The sequence below is a fragment of the Mytilus californianus genome, unplaced genomic scaffold (assembly GCF_021869535.1).
Source record: "Mytilus californianus isolate M0D057914Y unplaced genomic scaffold, xbMytCali1.0.p SCAF_2, whole genome shotgun sequence".
Taxonomy (NCBI): Eukaryota; Metazoa; Mollusca; class Bivalvia; order Mytilida; family Mytilidae; genus Mytilus; species Mytilus californianus.
The window spans coordinates 64,026,257-64,048,345 of record NW_026262668.1 but is presented as its reverse complement, the minus strand read 5'-3'; the positions used below and the strand labels follow the sequence as shown (position 1 = coordinate 64,048,345).

At 30.8% G+C, this 22,089-nt stretch overlaps 1 protein-coding gene across 2 annotated transcripts in view; it reads right to left on the bottom strand.

Moving 5' to 3' along the window:
• Positions 1 to 19,623, bottom strand: part of LOC127730225 (protein crumbs-like) — an 85,330-nt gene extending 65,707 nt beyond the window's left edge. The window contains exons 1-2 of one of the 2 annotated variants that reach the window (XM_052238513.1): positions 19,304 to 19,623; positions 9,725 to 10,306 (exon numbers count right to left, since the gene is read on the bottom strand). In XM_052238513.1, the coding sequence (XP_052094473.1) occupies positions 9,725 to 10,306; positions 19,304 to 19,364 (643 nt within the window). In that variant the 5' untranslated portion in view covers positions 19,365 to 19,623. Of the gene's footprint in view, positions 1 to 1,776; positions 2,293 to 9,724; positions 10,307 to 19,303 lie in introns of those variants that run through there. The other variant, XM_052238514.1, reaches the window with a different exon arrangement.
• Between the last annotated feature and the right edge of the window lie 2,466 nt (positions 19,624 to 22,089).

Here is a 22,089-nt window from a genome sequence, read left to right as displayed (position 1 = left end):
ATATTTTAAGATATTCCGTTGCTTTAAGTAAATAATCCAATTAAATCATCTGTTTTAAGAACACACCAGGAATTTTAAGTTGACATTGGTCTTTCTGGCATGGTGAAAGTTTTATATAAGATATTTAACAAAACCTGAAAGACCAATATATAATAATGTTTCAGTTCCAGACAAAACAGACCTATTTCAAGATGACAGTGATCTTGCACAATTTATGCTACAGTTGTATGTAATCATGCAACTACTGCAATATAATGGCATACCACAGATTTCATTAATTTTGACCACAATCCTACACGAACCTGAGTAATCAAACAATTACTAATAACGAGTTGAAAAGGACAGTTTTATCACGTACAATTTACATGTACATGTATGTTAATCCTTACTAAGCAGACAGACATGTTTAAAATTATTTTATATATGTACATGTACATGTATATAACGTACAATTCCACATGTCTGCATGATGGATTGTCCATTTCATTCTTGTCACTATTTTCTATTGCAATAAGTTAGCTGTATAATGGGTTGTATATCTAAAGGTGAAAAAGGTGATCACATCAGGTGCAAAAACATTTAGGAATATCAGCTAGTGAAATTTAATTGAGAGCTCTACAAGTTGTGCACATGCAGCCTCAGAAAGTATCGGTCATATAACTACACAAATGTATCCCTGATAGAAACTAATTTTTTAATTAAATCTCTTTATCAAAATTTGCATTTGTTCAGTATATAACTACATGTTCATTTGGTCCATGTTCAAAAGGAACATTATATTTTCAGTCAAAGAACTATACCTGTATATTTTGATGCCTCAGAATTAGTGAATGATTTTCAGGGAATTCAACATAAACCATGTCAAAAAAATCATTTAAAAAAAAAAAAAAAGGAAAGGACACTGTCCTCACATATAGGATATTTTCAAACAACTCACAAAATAGTGAATGGTTCCCTTAACGAATAAATATTTCATTATTTTTCTAAGAAGGGATTTTTCCAAAAGATGATAAATTTTAAACTGACATACTTAGTTGTATAGTCATAGAAGCCTTTCTAAACAAATTAACATTTTTCAGGGCAACATATTATTTGAAAACTTTTTAATAAAACCATGCTTCTTTGAAAAAATTGGTCCATATTTATCAATGTGTCCCATTTTCAAGAAAGAGACTGGTGTTTATTTGAATGTCTTACACTCTAAAAATATTCTTCATTTGAGGAATACACATTTGGTGATCTTATATCTTATTTGTTAGATTTATAATACCCAACCAGTTAATCGTGTCACAGTAGTTTGTAAACTGAGTAAAAGTATTTATACTGAAACTACTTTTAGGGAATTATAGTCATTTCTTACCCTTACTATTTTGTATCCTTCATTTCATATCCTTACAAAAACGATTTCATACCCAGACCATTTTCGTACCTCATGAGAGATTTTACCACTTTCAGTCCATGTACGTCCTGATTTTAACTCCTACCTCAAACTCCAGGGGCTTAGGCAAGGATTTGTATACTCTAAAAATCCTTGGGTTTAGGTCAACTTGTTCTAACAAATTCAGTGGCGGATCCAGAACTTTTTATAAGGGGGGCCCACTGACTGCCATAAGAGGGGGCCACTACAGTCATGCTTCAGTGATTCCCTATATAATCAACCGAATTTTTCCAACAAAAGGGGGGGGCCCGGGGCCCCCCGGGATCCGCCTCTGAAATTCAGCATTTCTTAGTTCAGTTTTTAGATTCATATGTATCTTTTACAGATGAATATATTACCTGTAGTCTGACACCTTACATGTACTATTACAACATGTACTATACTAAGTTGTAGTAGTAAAATTCCATAAATTCCATTCATAATTCTCTTCAATCAATATTGATCTGCCTCAATCACACACAATTATTGATATTTTTATCCATAAACATTCCACATTATTTCTACAGGTATAAATTCCCTAAGAGTTGAATTTTCCAGTAATAAGTTCCATATATAGGCTGTTTGAATTATTATATTGTATATTATTAATTATAAAAATCACAATACAGGATTGACACACATTTTTGTTTCACCATTCACACTCCATTGTTGTACACACATAAACAGGTAAAAATCCAGGTAAACACATGTGACAAGACATTGTTGACAAAATTAATGAATAATGTTTCAAAAATATATGTAAACTGCGAGCTTTAAAACGGAAATTGACAAGTTTCTCCAAGTTTAAATCCAAATTTAATTGTTGAAAAGTGCACAGATTCAATAAATCTTTGCATTCAATATTGGAAGACTACATACAGGTAATCATCCACCTGTGTAAGACTTTTATGTTTTTATCAATAATTAATTCAGTATGCCTGACTTTTCCTTTTCTTATTAGCACAGTATAAAGACTTTCTAGTATAAAATGGAAATTAGCAAGGCTATCAGGTAGAAATTCCAAATTATGAGTCATGCAGTTAAATAAACATGAAATTTAATAGCTGTCACATCGAAAATTACACCTTTATCTGTTAATTGCACAGGTCTTCACCATACATGGCACCCTAAACACAACAAAAATGTCCATCTAAGCAATTTAGATCAATCCTAGATTTGATTTAAGAGTAAAAACTTGGGTGCAGTATGGAAATTCATATAGCTTTTTAAAATCCAAAGTAATCCTTTTTATCCTAATCCCATATGGAATGCAGTGACCTTCTGTGTTCTTGATCTTAAATGCTATGTCCAGGTAAAAATGGACACCCCTGACTTCTGCACAAGTAGATCTTAAAATGAGCACTTTTCAAAAGATGTTCCTATTTGAGGCATAATGACATGCATTTTGTTATTGTGTACCACCCCAGGCTATGGTCCAAGTGAGCTTAACAAACTGGTTCCAAATTCAATTCATTTAAATTCAATAAAGTGTGTAAAACAAAATTTTGCCATTGAGCAGTCATCCAAAATCTGATTAAATTGTCAAAAATAATTTAACTACATGTGAGGTATTTTCATTCAGAAAGACAACTGTATAAAATAATTGAGATATGTGGTTTGATTACAAATACAACTTGATCCAACAATGAAGAAAGATACAAAACTACAGGTAAAGGTTTAATTTCCATCAAAGGACATATATCTATAAGATAAGGTACTGGGCCTTTTCAGTTTTTTTTTAAATTGGTCACTGGTTAATAATTCGCTACATTGTTTCATAACATATATGAAAGCCCATACCAAAGCAAATTAATGCCAACATAAAAATTCATTAAAATCAACTTTTAATTTAGCCCCCTTATTGTTGTTCTTACTGATATCATGTTTTACAGTACTGGTAGTATAATTTACACTGCATAAAAAAACTTTCTCAGTTTGAGAAAGAAATTGTACCTCTGTCAGTTTTCAAAACAGTATCTAAATCAATGTATCGTTTGAAAGTTGCCCTTAAATGTAAAAATTCTTATAGAGAATTAATACAAGTCATAGTATTACTGGTATTTCTCCTGCAGAAAGTAAAAAGATAACAACATTGTTATCTGGCAGGGTAAATATGAACATGATACCCTGCAGCTGTACTTAAGTGATACAGAAGACCTTTGATAAACAACACTTAAGATAATCACAGGACTTCAGTTTGTCTAGCGGTAATCTCTGTTTTACTCTGACATCCACTCTCTGACACCCATAACTAGCTAGAAAATCCTGAAGAACCAATTGGCTGTTTTATTTCATCTTCTTGTAATTCAAGCTAGGGATTTTTATAAAATTTTGAGTTATCTCCCCTATTTGTTAGGAGTTTTATCAGAAATATTTCTGTTAATGTGTTATTCAGAAGATCATTTTTTAAGTTTCAAGGAAGTTATTCTACTAGCTATATTTCCTATTGGTGTAAATGTAAATCCATCTATTATATAAATGTCAAGCCCACATCTACCCACTTATACAAATACTGAAATATAGTAAATGTACACAAGATACTAAAATTTTTACTACCTGTCATTTTTGACAAATTGTTATGTGCAGACAATCAGATGATTGTTTGTATGACCTAAAGATACACTATTAATTGATACATATTCATCACATACTGCATAAATATACAAACAGCTAGCTAACTAGCCCTCAAGCTACAAATATGTCATTGTTATTTTAATTTACAAGCAGATGATCTCGTCTTTGCATATCAATTAACAGAGATGCATAAAAGTTCTTATGAAGCATATATATACATGTACTTCAGTCAAAAACATTAGCATAGCACAACTTTAGTAGCTAAAATGTCCTCTATCTTATAAAAGCCTGTAATAAGAAACAAGAGGTTAGATTTTGTTCAGGTATTTCTAAGATGAAAAGAACATAAGAGACTACAATAATTCATAGATATAAGAAGATGTGGTATGAGTGCCAATGAGACAACTCTCCATCCAAGTCACAATCATGCTCATTTGACAAAACTATGCCATATTGATATTCAGATAGAAAATAAGGATAAAAAATTATGACATATGTTAATTTACAATTAAAATATTGTGATTTCAGTATCAAATAGAAACCGATGATTTCAAAGCTGTGCCAGGGGTGTAAGATGCTCTTATCTTATGACTGTATTAAAATTAACGAAAGAATCAAATTTGATATCGTAGAAAGCATAAAATAAGGAGGATATATATCCTTAGGTGCATGGAAATTGCTTTAAATTTGATGTTTTAAATTGAAAAAATCCACAAGCTTTCATTTGATACCAAAACTACCCAAATATACCCGCTATTGACAAAGATACAGCTATGCGTAGGAACTATTTTGTTTAAAACATGTACTACTTTCTTGTATGTTCTTTCTGACCGGGCCTGAATTAGTGGTTCTATACCTATAACAGCACCAAACTGAAGTCCTCAAAATTTTCATCATCAATAGAAAGAAAACTTTCACCCATCCCACCAACAGTTTAAGTTTGAAGTTGATTGATACAAGCTTACTCAAGCTAGTGCCCAACAAGTAAAGCAAGAAGTTGCACACATCTCATGCCAAGCATAAACCCACTGCTAATTTAAAGCAGTTTCCGAAAACAGGAAATAGGTGTTTGTCAAAAAATGTCTTAGCTCCATGGTCATTCAGGTACCAGTTCAAAAACTCCATTGTATTTCTGTGTTAGCAAATTTTATTTAAGGATAAAATGATGGATTATCAATGTTGTACAAAGAGTTCAATTGACCCATATGTAATGTCATAAATCAATGTGCACATTGCAGGAAATTATCAAACTGCTTTACATTTTCATTCAAATAACAACTGTCATAAATTTCATCAAATTATAATCAATCATGACTCCTACATTGCTTACACAGCACAGCAAACAATTTTACCTGACACATGGCATTACTGAAAATGCATAAGTAGGTTGTATACATATACATGTATAGCTAAAAATTACAAAAATCTTAGCACTACTGACACCAGTAACTGGGAAGTTTTATAAAGTTGAATTTGTTTTTTTAAGTCTATGTAAAAATCACAATCACGTTATTAACATTAGGTGGTTCCTTTTCTGGCAATTGCTATATGTACTTTGGCATGCAAAGATAAATTTAATATTTCTACCAAAAGCACTTTGTAAATGAATGTTGCATTGCCTTAACAAAAATTTCTTTATGATTATGTCAGCTGTAAAAATACTCCTGCCCATCCCATAGAATATCAAGAGATCCCTCCTTATTCCAGGTCACTGGGTTACTCTGTTTTCTTGTCACCTATATTGATTTTCCTCCCATCCCATGTAAGTCCTCATCCTTCTTGACATCTCCACCCATGGCCCACCATCCATACTTAAGGTTCTTTTATCCCTAAGTCCTAGGTTCCTGCCCCTGTCCATCTTGCTATAAAATTTATTTTAGGGGCTCTTTCTACCACTTATGTAGGGATGGGATGTTATATTACTAACCAGTGTTATTTAGTTTAGACTTTCCATAGCGGCATATTTGATTCATGCTGCTATATATATATGTAAAAATGAGGAGATGTAGTTTGATAGCCAATGAGACAACTATCCACTCGAGTTAAAATTAAGTGGTAGTAAGCAATTATAGGCCACTGTATGGCCTTACACAATAAGCAAAATCCATACCGTATAGTCGACTATAGTATAAAAGGCCCTGACATGAAAAATGTAAAACGGATGGACATATTAAAAACAAAACAATTTACAAAAAACAAATATGACAGACATGAACCAACAACACCCACTGTAGTACAGTCTCCTGACTTAGGTCAGGTACATTAAGAATATGGCAAAGTTAAAAATGTTTGTAAGCACTCAACCCTCCCCTGAAACAGTGGTGTACGTAACAGCACATCATAAGAACAAATTGTAAAAATCAGTTGCAATTGGCTTAGCTCAAAAGATTGCCGGGTACAAAAACCACTAACACAAAAACAATAGATACACAGCATAGAAATATGAGTACTCTCAGTTACTGAAAGCTAGTTCAAAGCCAATTACAACTAATAAATAAATCATGTTCTCCCAGACTAAAGTATTTACCCATTTTCAGCCATTTTTTAAACACCATAACATTTGTTTCTATATATACCCAACTGGTGTAAATCTGTCACATTACCAATGTACATCTTTTGACACAGAAGAAAATTGACCCATTAACAAAAGTTAACTAACTGTAAATATTATGAAAAATACATTCAAGACAAACAGACTGACAGACAACTCTTAAAATTTCATTAACAAAGCTTACTTAAATAGAAATAAACTATTTCATTCTCTCAGTCTCAACATTATAATTGTCTTCAATGAGAAGAAAAATCTAAAAAAACAGTTTCTATTCATATTGGGAGTTTGAGCAAGAGTTTCAATAAATAATTACCACCTAACTTGATTTATATAACTTTAAAAAAAAACAGGTTTATATCCTCGTATTAAGTGTTTATCTCCCTTTGTAATAAAGACATCTAGTCAACAAGCAGTATGTTTCTATCTCAAATCATCAAAAAAACAATGGACTAACAAGTAGTATATTTGAACATAACAGAACATACAAGAAAAATCAATACTCTTAACTCTAAAAATGGTATAAATGTAACACAAGTACAAAAAAAAACAATAATAAAAAGACAGCTGCTAAATCCCCTGCTGATAGATATAAGATGTGGTATGAGTGCCAATGAGACAACTCTCCATCCAAGTCAAAATTTATAAAAGTAAACCATTATAGGTCAAAGTACGGTCTTCAACACGGAGCCTTGGCTCACACCGAACAGCAAGCTATAAAGGGCCCCAAAAATTACTAGTGTAAAACCATTCAAACAGGAAAACCAACGGTCTAATCTATAAAAAAAAAACGAGAAACGAGAAAAACTTATGAACCACATCAACAAACGACAACTTCTGAACATCAGATTCCTGACTTAGGACAGGTGCAAACAATTGAAGCAGGTTTAAACGTTTTAATGGTACCAAACCTTCACCCTTTTTCAGAAACAATAGTGTAACATCACAACATAGAAAGACACACTATAAAATATCAACTGAAATGGCTTAACTCAATCAAAGGATGATGCACATATTTTATCTGTAAGACGGCAAGTTAGTATCCTACAAGAAATATAGGAAAGAAATTGCTAGCAATCTTATTTTCCTTGTTAATTCTATTTCTAAGGGGCATAACTCGTGCAAAATTGTGAATAGGCACTAAGATTCTTCCAAGACCTTGCTGATAAAAACCTTTGATGTAAAATTCATACAAATCAAACGAAAAATGTAGATGAGAGAGTGTTTAAAATGCAAGTTGGTTGTAAATAAAATGTCAAAGGGACATAATTTCTGTAAATATAGTTGATCAGCAATGATTTTCATCGCCTTATATTACATTTGAAATAAGTTTTAAAACAGTGCTAGAGGAAATGTAAGCTTGAGAGTACTTACAAAGCAATTTTCCATACAATTTATAAATCCCAAGGGCATATCTCCTTTAAAAATAGTTGACCTGCATTGATTTTTGAACTTGCCTGTGACATTGCTAATGTAAACCTTTGATATTTCATAAAAGTCTGGCATGAAATGTACATGTGTGAACCTGTCAAGACTGGATAGATGCACTAACAACAGACAGATGCATGTACATCAACAAACACAGATGCAGACAAACACATGTACAGACCTGACATTTCTATGTCACCTTCACTGGGTTGCGCAGGGGACAATAACAAATACTGTATCAAAAAATTGCACACATTTGCTGAAAGCAATTTCAAAGCACTAAATCTGCTATAAAATCATGCTTTTTAACACTCTAATGACTTTTGAGTATATTTAATACAGCAACAGTATACAATAAACAGCACAGGAAGACACAATCTTATGCAATGCCCAGAACCATTTGAATGCAAAAAAAACAAACGGACCATTAATGTTTTCCATTATATTAAAAATTAGTCAATTGCTGATTGAAAAATGAAAAAATTATTTGCAGTTTTACTACCAAAAAGAACTACATGTACTAAATAAAGAATTTTCAAAGCATCTTCCTTTCTAGCAAATACCCTACAGTATGTAAAATGAGCTTAAATGAAATATTTGTAAATTTTATTTTTTCCATTTAACTTTTAAATCACTGAATAATTACTTGGCAAAACATAATTCAAATTTTTGTTTATTATATCTGGAAACAATTAAGTTTTTCTTGCATTATTTTGAAATATTTTAATAAAAAGCATTTCTTGCTGTTTTATGAAATAAAATTGAAACCAATAAACTTGAATTGATTCTTCAAATATAAAGCAATTTTGCAATTTATAAGAAAAAAAAGAAACTGCTTTTCTATTCAATGTTATGTGGATTACTTGTTACAAAAATATTATTGGTGAAGGGGAGTTAACTCTAGTAAACATTTAGCAAACCTGGAAGTTTAAAATATTGAAGGCTTAAATTGGGCTAATAGTAATAATATTAAAATAAATATGGCATCAGGGATGTCTCAAATATTTTTCATAAACCTGTCATATTTTAAAAGTAGAGAAATAACTTACATTTATAATAAAGTATCAAATATTTCATGTAGACTACTTTGTAAAATAAAAATGCTATTTTTGCTGAAATCCTTAAACTTATATATACCTTAAAAAGAAGTGCAATGTAGATGATTTGAAAATATTGCATTTTAATCAATATTGCATTCCCTACTTTCTAGGCACTAAGAGAGGTTCCAAGTCAAACAATATTTGTATGCAAGCAGGTGAGAGCTAAAAAGGATGGTGGAATAATGGACATTACGCCCTTACTGCAGGTATCATAGCTGCACAAATTGGACTAAGTATCATAAATGTTGCTGAAATTTTTGGTACTATATTATAAAATTGTTATTTCATTAATATTGAGGAATATATTAGTGCTATAACAATTGATCAGTTTCACATATCTTTATCTAAATGTAATATATCTACAAAATCTTCACATATCTTTATCTAAATGTAATATATCTACAAAATCTATCTAAATATTGTGGATTCATGTCTTTTCACGGTACCAATTTTCAAACCTAACTCTCATTTTCATGGATATTTGATTTAGTGGTTTTGCCATATTCTGCATATAAGACTATAGAAAATTTGTAAATCGTTGAACATTTAAATTTAGGATTCACCTGTACCCACGAAATCCACAAAAATTGGTATCCCATGAATAATGATGAAACCACAGTATGTCTACAAAATCTATCTAAATAGACTATATCTTACCAGTACAATCAGAAGAACTGAAGGGACATACTGTATCATTCCATATCACATGGTTTTCTATAATGTTTGGATTATTTAAAAATAAAACATATGGTCCCTGCCACACACAGCCAGTAAAATCATTTCCTCCGATCGAAAGACCTGTGTTTCCACTTAAATTCAGTCGAAAAATACTTGTCCTGTGCGTATTGTTTGCAATTATAATATCTTCAATTGAAACACCACTTTTATCCAACTTAAAATTAATATCACCGGTTCTTTCAAATAGATCTATAGAATACCATGAATTCTTATCCAAATGATTTGCGATAGTTAATGACACTTTTGTTAATTCCTTTTTCCATGAAATATGAAACGAGTCGCTCTGTAAAAATAATCTTATAAAATCTCCTGAGCTTCCTCTTTGGTATAAAAGTTGTCCTTCTTTACAAGTTAAAAATGAAAATGCAATTCTAAAATTTTTCATGCTAAAATTTATTGTAGTCTGTGATAGCACTAGTGATGAGTTTGCAGAATGGTCCAAGAATGCAATTCTTCCTGTTGCTGTCACAAGTGAACTGAGGTAGATTAAAAACACTAGTCCTGAAAAAAATAAAATACATATTTAATCTCTTACTTTTTCCATTTTCCATTTTTCTATTTTAGTTTAAACATTAATTACTGTGGATCCATTAATTTTCTTGGATACAATTTTTTAAGGATTGCCAAAAATTTGTATTTTCGTGGATTTTTGATTGTGTGTTTTTGTCTAAGTCTGCATATGGAAAATTTGTACTTCATTGAACATTTAAATTCATGGTTCACACATACCCACAAAATCCATGATAATTAGTATCCAAGAAATAATAATGAATCCACAGTACATAAACATAATTAGCAACTTAAAAAATATGTTTCTTTAGAAATCATAACATAACTGAGATTTTAAATATATGGATCTGGTTTAAAAAATCAAAATTTAGACATCATAAGATATTTTTGAGGATATTATTTTGAGTATACTCTTATTACTATAAAAGTTAAATGATATGGGTACCATACAAAATCACAAATCCAATGAGTCTTACCGGTATTTACTAATGTATGAAATACAGTTGGTTGATACAAAATCATAATTTTTAAGATTTTTCCTTGTTTAACTATAATAAAGTGATCATCTTATATGCATCAGTTAATTCATATTATTTGACTGTATGCAAGTATTATAAGGGAAATCAAAATTTGATTGGTTGAGACTAATTCAACGTGACCATTAACAAAAGTTCATATTCTCCCCTGAAAATCAGGACTAGCTTGTGCGACGTCACATGCGGTTAATGAATTTAATGTACACAACATTTTGACCATTTTTTAAATAGCGATAGTATAGTCATTATCGGGTTCAAAATTATTTCAGATGTAAAAACAAAATAGAATACAAATTTGTAATAGAATGAATAACTAGCTGTTGATCAGTAGTGTTTATCAATATTTTATTCATGACTAGTTATATCTTTTTCTGATACATCCCAAGTACATTATGTAACAGGTTTCTATCAACAAGTTTTTTTTACATGAGATTGAGCTTGTGTGACATACAATTAAATAGCCTCTAAATTTTCCACACAACTAAAGGATAAAATTTAACATAATACCTATAATACAGGCATCATGTATAAAGGGAAACAACTCAATTCCTACATGTTCTACATGTTACAATAAACCATTGAGTAGAACATGGTATTCAGAATTAAGAGTATGGCTAATCCTGATTGGTCGATGTTTGTAGCCTACATTATTAGAAACTCTATGTACTCTGCATTATACCAAAGGCAAAATAATATATTTTCTGTAGCTGACTAAAGGAACTAAAAAACAGCCGATATTTTTTATTACCTGAGACACTCTGTGCACTCTGCATTATACCAAAGGCAAAATAATACATTTGTTGTAGCCCAAAAGGAACTAACAAGTCTTTTCTACGCTGTTACGAGACACATATTTTTAGGTGCAGAATTGATAGGCAATAAATAAAAATTGTGTTAATGAGAGCCACATGAACATATATTTATTTTTTACTAAAAAATATTGTCCTAATAATTTTTCTTTAATTCTAGCAAGGTTACTTTCTAAATGTCAACTTTTTTAGGTCTGTATCTTGAAAAATGCCACTATTTTTGCCTAATTGGAAAATCAATTGTTCTTTGCAATCTACATGCCATGTCAACTGATAGTTAATTGAACTGGTAGTTAAGTTATCTATACTTTCAAGATAGAATCAATGTCAAGTGCTTTCTTCCCTCAATTCTTCCTTTCTTTCTTACCATTAAGTTTTATGGTCATGACAAAGCAACATACAATGTACATGCACTAAGATTCTAGCTGTTAAACATCTAGACTAATGGATTATTGAAAAATGGCCATTACATCTTGACTTTAAGTTCTTTTTTTCCCCAGTTGATGCAAGTAAAGTATCAAGGTAGATTATAAGAATATAGTACCAAAAAATATTAAGATTTTTATTTTTTATTTTATTTATAGTACACACACAAAGTATTGAGTACTCATTAATGAGTTAAGCTAGTATATCAAAGAGGAAGAATAGTATTTCAAATTGACTTTCTTATACGATCTTTCATGTATTTCAGCATTTTTACAGATTTGGGAAAACCATTTAAACAAGAAATAATAAACAATCCATCACATGAGGTACATATTCAGTATTTTCATTCAAGATTTCGTTTACTGAAGGAAAATAGCAAGTTAGTAGATTTTTTTCAGATTTATCCTCCAAATAATTGGGCACTTCAGGGATTTGAAATTTCAAAGATTTTGTTGATATGACAGGTGATCTGAAAAAAATTTCTCCATTAAAATCCATAATCTTTGCCATACATTTTAAGGGTTTCATAAACAAACAGTTTGTCTTCCTTTGACCAAACCTACATTGAAAGACAATAAATGTAAATAGACCTTTTGTTAACATACCTATACTATAACATAATAGAGTTCTAGATATTGACATAGTACATTATGGCTTACTTAATTGACCTAACACATTCATTTCTTTGGAGTAAAAAAGTCCAACTGAGAAATGATTGTACCCTCTGCACATCCAGTCTCCTCTTGTAAATTTGAGAGACCTTTTTGAAATAAAACATTGTAAATAGAGAGGTTTGACAGCATCACAATTAATAGTGTTTAAATTTAAATGAGACAGCAACCCAATAACAATGAAACAAAAAAAGTAAACGTAGACCAATCGGTGATCATTATCACTTTGAAGTTTTGATACAAAAAAGTAAAATAACAAAAATACTGAACACCAAAGAAAATTCCAAAAGGCAAGTCCCTTATCAAATGGCAAAATCCAAAGCTCAAACACATCAAACGAATTTAAAACAACTGTCATATTCCTGACTTGGTACAGGCATTTCCTAATATTGAAAATGGTGGATTAAACCTGGTTTAATAGCTAGCTAAACCTCTCACAAAAGCTACTCATTCTTTTCTTATGGTAAACTATTGTTATAAGTTCAATCAAAAATATACCTAACAATCTACAAATTTCTTTGGTGAATATATTGTGACAAATACAAATATTTAATGATCTTTAATACCATAGATACATCATACATCTGTTATTGTCTGAAATGAGGTGTTTATCCTTGTTCTTGGGATTAATTCTATGGCACATGTGTTAAGCCTTGTGTCCATTAAACTCTCATTCAAGTTTGTGATAGTGGTACTATAAAGATACCTATAACTTTAATATGAAATAGGATATACCTATTATAAATAATATATAGAGATATATGAGATTCCGAGCATACCTGTAGGTATCATGTGACCCATAACACCTTTTGTCAACAATAACAATATTGACCTGATCAATCAATAATATCAATCAAAGATCAAAGATCAAGGGATATCTTAAATAAATATATATATGTATGATATTTGATTTAATAGGGTCTGTAGGTCTAACATTATTGGACAACCAGCAAAGTATAAAAGATGACAGTAAATTTGTAAAACCTGTTTAAAAATAATAGGGACACATTCTCTAAATAAAAAAAAATCTAGATTTAATATTGAAGATTATTTATGCCTGGCACAAAATAACACAGGATGTCCTGCAATTTTTGGAAAATTAGAATATGTTCTAGTGGTTACATGTAAAGAAAAAATGGTTTCAATCTTTATTTTTACCAAAGTATATTGCACATGTTTTTTTTAAAAACATCCTTTAGAAGAAGGAGCAAATAAACAGCTACGCCATGAGCGCATGATACGCCTGTCGCTTTGTCAATAGATATAAACCAGTCAACAAAGTTTCATGAAAACTGCTCAAAGCATTTTTGAGTAATTGTCCGAAAACTGGAAAAATCCCCCTTTTTAATGAATAAAACCCCCATAACTTGGGAACGTAAAATCCAAAATTTATAAAAATCAAAAGGGAGCTCACATCAATAGATATAAACAATTCACCAAAGTTTCACAGAAATTGGTTTAAGTGTTTTTGAATTATTGTCCAACATGTTGACGACAGACGGACGGACAGACAACAGTATACCATAATATGTCCCGTTAGTGGGCGTATAAAAACACTCTGCTTGTGAAGTCAACAAAAGCTATCATTCAATCTTAAGTAGGACAGATTTGATAACATGCAACTTATCTGGCTAGGAAAACTGCAGGTCAACTGATTTTAATTTTGGCCACCTATTATTTCCCCCCCTTTTTCTTGCGATTTCAGGAAAATCTAAATATAGATATATGTAGAAAATTGAGAATGCGACGTCTTATTATTGCAGCACCTGCCCTGGGTCGCATTATTCGCATTAATAAAAACCTCGCAATAATTTCTGAATTTACAGTATCTTATTTGACAACTATGAATATTTTTTATGATGAAAAAGGATATGGCAAAAATGTGTTTAATGCTAAGTACATGTAGAAAAGAACATTTCCAACTTTTTACAATACATGTAGTGAAATTTAGAGCATAATAATAATGACAGAATAAAATATGTTTAAAATCAAAATAAAATGACAGTGCAAATTCCATTTGGAAATAAGTACATGGTTAGTATTTATGATGATGTCAACCATTTGCACTAATTGCTATACATGTACCAGTAAGTTACTTCAATGATAGAATTTAAAAAGATAAATTTTTAAAATAGACTTATAATTGCACATGTATTTGCAATGTCAGCTTGCATATAAAAAGACTTTTGACACTTGACTATAAAACCTTACCTAGATTTTTAAAGTCAATGCTAATCATATTTAATCTATTCAAATAACCATCTAAAAGATATTATTTCAATGGATAAATATGAAATATAATATAGCCATTGTTTAATTCTATCTTAAGCATTTTAAAATAGAGGACCAAATCTGGGGAAAGATTATAATGATCAAAAGGGCAGGGTTGCTCTTAAATTTAAACTAAGAAGTAGGTATCCAAAGATTAAATGTGTGCTACATCATTTTCTCAAATTCGGCTAGTTTTTATTTTTCTATTAAAATTGTTATACAGTAAACATGGATAGTATTTGTCCTAACCATTCATAATTTCCCTCAGGTTATCAAACAAATATATCTTGATTTTTTTAATGTTTGTATTGTTTCTGTAAAAGATTATGCAGCAAATTTATGACATATTTATCAGATTTCTTTGACAAATTTTAATTATATTATCTGACAGCTGTGTTCTTCAATGATTTATATTAGCCTGATAAACAATGAACAAAGAATTCAGCTTAATTTGATCCGATGTAAAGGGTTGTCTAGAAGTTTCAGAGAGGTGAGAGTTTTTGCTCCATGTTGAATTCAAAGGCCTCATCGTGACTTTCAAATGAATAACAGCAAATAAAAGTGCTGTTCCCTTGCTTTTGGCTTTTTCATGAGCTTGAAATAATTTTGTGTCATGAACTACCATACACCATATCCATTCTTTTTTGTCCTGAACATGCATGAAATATTTGCCACTGGGCCTATTATTATGGCTGTTAAGCAACCAACAATCAATCAATAGATTTTGTGTTCCATGCTGCAGATTTTATCTAAATTGCTTATTTTTCATTCTTAAAATTTTTGCTATGATGTTAGGCCTCCAGAAGTGATAAATTCTTAAATAGAAATTAGAAAATCTCCTTTCAAAGAAAATAAATAAGAATAATTACATTTGTATATGGCTTTTAAATCCATGAAAAACATTGTTCAGCTACATGTTATGGCAACCCTAAATGTCAAATGAAATTCAAGAAATATATTCTAGTCAGGAATCTGATGTTAAGTAGTTGTCGTTTGTTGATGTGGTTCATGAGTGTTTCTCGTTTCTCATTTTTTATTTAGATTAGACCGTTGGTTTTCCCCTTTGAATGGTGTTACACTAGTAATTTTTGGGGCCCTTTATAGCTTGCTGTTCGTGTGAGCCAAGGCTCCGTGTTGAAGACCGTACTTTGACCTATAATAGTTTACTTTTATAAATTGTGACTTGGATGGAGAGTTGTCTCATTGGCACTCATACCACATCTTCTTATATCTATGAGTTTTGGTTTATGCAATCAATGTTTTAAATCATAAACTGCCACAAGCAAAGTTAGTATTAATTAAATGAATGCTACAAGTGTGATTAAAATCACTATTAAACAATGGTAAGAGAGGTTACATAGCAAGACATCATCAAACAGGTACAAACATGACCAATTCTGTACCAATTGTAAAGAAAACTTAAACACACACAAACGAGTGGATAATAAAATGTAAGAACATTTTTCTTCTGTCTTTATCAAGCTCTCCTTAACATCATACCCCACTTATCTTAAATCTGAAATCTAAAAAAATCAGATCTACACAGGCATACTTAAGTCCTCTTTTCACCACAAAAAGGGTCCATGAATTCAATGGTGTTTTACAGTCTGTTAGAGAAAATTCAGCACTTAAAAAATGTTCAATGAACAAATTTACACAATTTTTACAGTGATTTCTTCTTAATTTTAATTTTGTTCTTTAGACTTTAATTTTAAATGGTAAATTGTAAAAATAAAAGTATAAATTGTGATAAGGTTAAATAAAAAAATGAATTATCTCCCCTATGCGATAACCCCCATTGTTAAATTTTTACACTTGCATTTGCTTGTATTCATTATTATTTGAAATCCCCCTTTATTAAGCCTCTATATTTTTTGCACTATCTACTTTATCTTAATTTGCTTTATAAAATCACATAATTACACCAAAATATTTTGGATATGAATATAAGATAAAATACCATAATTATATATCATAATCTGTCAACATATTAATAATTGCTGGTATTTTCATATCTTCATCAATTAATTTTTTCTACCTCAGGCAAAATAAATACTGTCCTTGAAATTATATGCATCAGAAAAATTATAAAATATAAAACAAATTGTGTGATGTGTAAATTGTAAAATATAAGATCAGCTTATTAAACAAGAAAAATGGTTAGTTCTTTATTTTAGATCAAACTAATTTTTGCAAAATTGACTGTAAAAATAAGAGTTTTTTGCTGATGTTAAATAAGAATTGCCAAAAAAATTGCAGACCCACAACTATCCTGATTTTGGCAGTATTATTCTGATTTTCATGCCTCTACCCGAATCCAGATATTGGGTTCGAAAAAAAAGCAAAAACCCTGAGTATTTGTAATAAAACAATCATACTGTAAACAGATGAGTGCTAACAATAAAAGCTACAATGACATCAGAAACTTAAATAAAAAAAAACATATACATGCTTCTTGCTCAAGTCATGAAATAGTGAAAATAACACCCCATGAAAATATCCAATGTTTAATTTATGGGATTTGCAATACATTTATGGGTATACTGGTAAATAGCATGAGTATAGTCACCAGCTTATTATGAAACAGAAGTCTCAGGTTCAATAAAAACTTATCTAAAAAAATCAGGCACAACAGAAATAAAGGTTTTTCCTGTTTTAGTATTAAATAAACTTATCAAACATGGTATAGAAAAATTATGGTTTAGAGAAAAGCATTGTCTGACAGTGATTTTTTAAAAATTTTTCCCTTTAAACTATATTATTCAATTACATTTGCAATTGTAACTTTTTTTCAAACACTAAATATCAATTCTGAATCACAATGAATTTTAACACAATCAATATTTTAAGAGTTGCTTTGTTGCACAGGATATTCTATATATATTACATAATTTTTCTAAATAATGGGTAGTCAGAGATTTCTCCTAAGTCTGACTGCCTTTTTTTGGACTTGCTGTCAGACAAACAAAAGTCAGGGCATTTGTTTCAAACTTGCCTCCCCTCTGTTTGTGCATGTTTGCCTATTTATGCCAAACATCAATAAATCATACATTGTATAAAACATTTTAAAATAATTATATTTCTATATAACAACTTAACAAAGAAGAAGACCCCAACTCACGCCTTAAAGCCTTAAAAATAAATGTTAAGCATTTCTGGCATCTGTTATTGCAGCACTACAGCAAAAAAAACATCCAAGAATAACTAACATTTTGTGTACAGTCAAACCCCTACATAAAGGTCACTATCAGAACTTGAAAAACTGAGAGATATTACATTGGAATTTTAAAGTAGCAAAATGCATAGGTATTACTACACTGGGACAAGAAGAGGTTTATATCTGGCAAGACAGAATTTCCCTGAATAGAGGTGACCTTTATTGCAGGTTTGGGGGGGGGGGGGGGTGTTATACTTAATTTCTTGGGTTGTTATGTAAGTCATTTTGTCATTCAATGTATATGTATTTCGGCTTTAATATGCACAAAACAGTGCATGGAATTCTTTGCTTTTGGATAAAAATTCAGCAAGATGACAATAATCCATAATAGATTCCTATTCATAACTATTCTCTTTCATTTTATGTATTAAACTGTACACAATTTTAATAGATGTAACTTCAGTCCAGAAATATGAGCACTTCTTTGCAGGGGCGGATCCAGGATTTTAGGTTAGAGGGGGGGGGGGGGGGGGCGCAAACTTAAATTTTTGAGGTAAAATCATCGAAATATTCTTTATATTAAGCTGAGGACAACCCATGCTTTGCAAATTTAAGCATGACTAAGCTGGCCCCCTCTTATGGCAGTCAGTGGGCCCCTTTATGAAAATTTCTGGATCCGCCACTGTAGAGGACATTTTTGCACAGACAATTATAGTCCATTTTAGTGAAAGATTAAAATGTTCATCTGTTGCTTTTTTAATTCAAGAATTTACAAATCATTCATTTGAACTCTAACATATAACTTTAATTTGTAAATGTTTTCAACATTCCAAAGTACTGAATTAGTAATTCAAATTCAAAACAAATAAACAAAAACAAAAACTAAAACAAAACCAAACAATATTAAAGTTCTTGAACATGTTCAGTTTCATAATTTTATGACTATAAACCCATGTTAGATGCTATTTCAAAAGTGCGCCATGAGAATTCCACACAGTAAATTTACTACAAGAATTTCCACGCTGAACAGTTACATAAATACTTATCGATATCTCTGTTTACAAACAACCGACACAATGGGGTAGATATCGGTCATTACAGAAATACCTGTAACTTACCTGCAACGCATCCAAGAGGAGGCGTGGTCCTTACCCCTCTCAGGAAGGGTGCTCCCATCATGCTTGGTCACCCTATGGCACTGGTCATCTGTCCATCATTAAAATTTTATGGATCTGTGGTGTATTCCCATCAAAATATTTAGCTATGCGTGAAATGTGTACAAAAATAAGAGATGTCACATATGATCACGTGACCTGTGAACCTGAGGGATCATCGGTTTATCTGTGTAAAAGTCTTCTTTATTGTTTAAAACTAGTCTTGGTCAACATTTTAAATGGCTTATCAATACTCTTATTTAGTTCAAAGTTGGAACATCAAAAAGTTTGTCACGTTTAGTTTGTCGTCTGCTGTTTAACAGGTGTGTTAATTGGATAAGGGGAGATAATTGGATTTACCTGTCACATTGAATACATAGCATTCCTTACAGTCGCTGAACCAAAACGAATTTCGAAGTCATTTTGTATTAAAATCATATTTCAACCTTTAAAAGACACGCAAGTGCAACTTTGTATTTAATAATTTCCACCAATAATCTGTAGTACGATAGTCAGGGTCACAATACACTGGCAATTTTGACGGAACGAGTTCACCTTTTAATATCGGTCGCTGGCATATGTGTTACAATGATTTTGTAAAATCCTTGATATTTCAGGAGTTTTGTAAAGTACCTGAACTGTTAAAACGTAACATATGAAACCGGGGAAAATATGACAAAAACTTATAGCAAAGAACCACAGAAAGAAGACAAGCTCTTATTACTACCTTGGGCGTGTCACGGAATAGAAGTTCCTTCATAATATAAGTTCCAAATGGAAAAAATATTCTGGAATATTATTTCCACTGGAATAAATATTACAGTAAATGTTCCTAACGGAATAAATGGTATAGAATATTTGTTCCAACAGGAACAGATATTATGACATTGTTTATAACAAAGTTTCCAGTGGAACTTCTGTTAGGTGGAACAAATATACGTTGACAGCCGAAACCCCACCATTTTAAATATGAAAAAGTCATTTATAAATAATATCAATAAATCCAACTGAGTATTTGATATTAAAAAAATATTTTTACAATATTAATAAATGATTTTTTAATATTGATAAATGATTGGTTAACATTATAAACCTCAACGGTTTACCATCATTTTCATTATATTGCTTCTGTTATTTATTACTGAAAAGTATAAAACCAATTATATCAAATTGCATAATCAAATATAAAGGCAGTACATTAAAGTGATTACAGTCATCAGAGAAGAAAAAACACATAATTATGCAAAGAGTTCGAACTTGATTGGTTTAGGGTATGTGGACCAGTGGCATATATTACATGCATATCAGGACGAGAACATCTTATTGTGACACGAAAAATGATATGTAAAAATCAAATAAGTGTTGTATTATTGATATTTAGCATATGAAAACATTTATATCCACAAAATAAAAATAGTAAAAATGACAATAGTTAATCTGTGTAAAAATACTTTGTATTGTACTAGCATTTCTATCATGAGATAGGTAACTAACCAGACAACGTTAGACCACCTTGAGCATGCTTCACTTAGTTTGGTCTATCTCGCATACCGTCTTATACATGTATGCTATCAAATAGTGATACAACTTTTAATATTTTTTTATATTTTCTCCACTCTTTAGATCAAAATCAAATTAAAAATGAATATTTGTTTGATGAAGGTATGAAGTTCTTCAATGTGCAGATGTGAAAAAAAAATCGTAAAATAGATGGTTTTCATCAGATGAAGATATCAAATATTATGTATGTCTTGAAGACATGTACCACTTAGTGGATAACATTCACATTTAAATGGGACATGGTGGTAGTTACAACAAATAGGAAGTCTGCACATGTTTTATCAGAAGATTTAAAACTTTGCAATGTACTTTGCGATAAATGCCAACCCAAAAATCATAGAACTGCTAGTAAAGTCATTGTCGTTGAGTCTATAATAAACAAATTTAAGAGTTCAATTCAGATTGATTTGATAGACATGCAATCATTCACATACAATTTTATAATGCTATTAACTTTAATTGTATACTTGGACCATTCAACCAAATTTGTAGTTTTTCGACTACTTACGCCAAAGCGTGCATATGAAGTAACAATGCAAATATTTGATATCTTCCTTCTTTTGGTGCTCTCAACATTCTTCAAAGTGATAATGGTGCCGAATTCACTGCGAACTTCATTAGTGAGCTAAATAATTTATGACCGGAATGTAAAATTGTTCATGGTAAACCTCGACACCCCAAGAGTCGAGACAGCTTTGAGCGAGCCAATGCTGATGTCAAGGATATGGTTATCACATGGATGCGAGATAACAACTGTAAAGACTAGCCTGTTGATGTCAAATTTGTACAATTGAGGAGAACAGAATAAACAGGCATAAGCCATGTTTGGGATCGATGCAAAAGTTGGGCAAACATCGACGATGATCGTCCTCACCCCCTGGTGAACTTATAATTAAAATTGACAGTAAAGAACATTTGTCAGATCTACCTTTTCCGAAACCCCAGCATTTTAAATATGAAAAAAAATCATTTGTAAATAACACGATCAATAAATCCGACTAACTATTTGATATTAAAAAAAAATTTTTTTCAATATTGATAAATGATTTTGTAATATTGATAAATTATTGGTTAACATTAAAAACCTCAACAGTTTACCATCATTTTCTGTTATTTATTACTGAAAAGTATAAAACCAATTATATCAAATTTTAGAATCAAATATAAAGACAGTACATTAAAGTGAATAC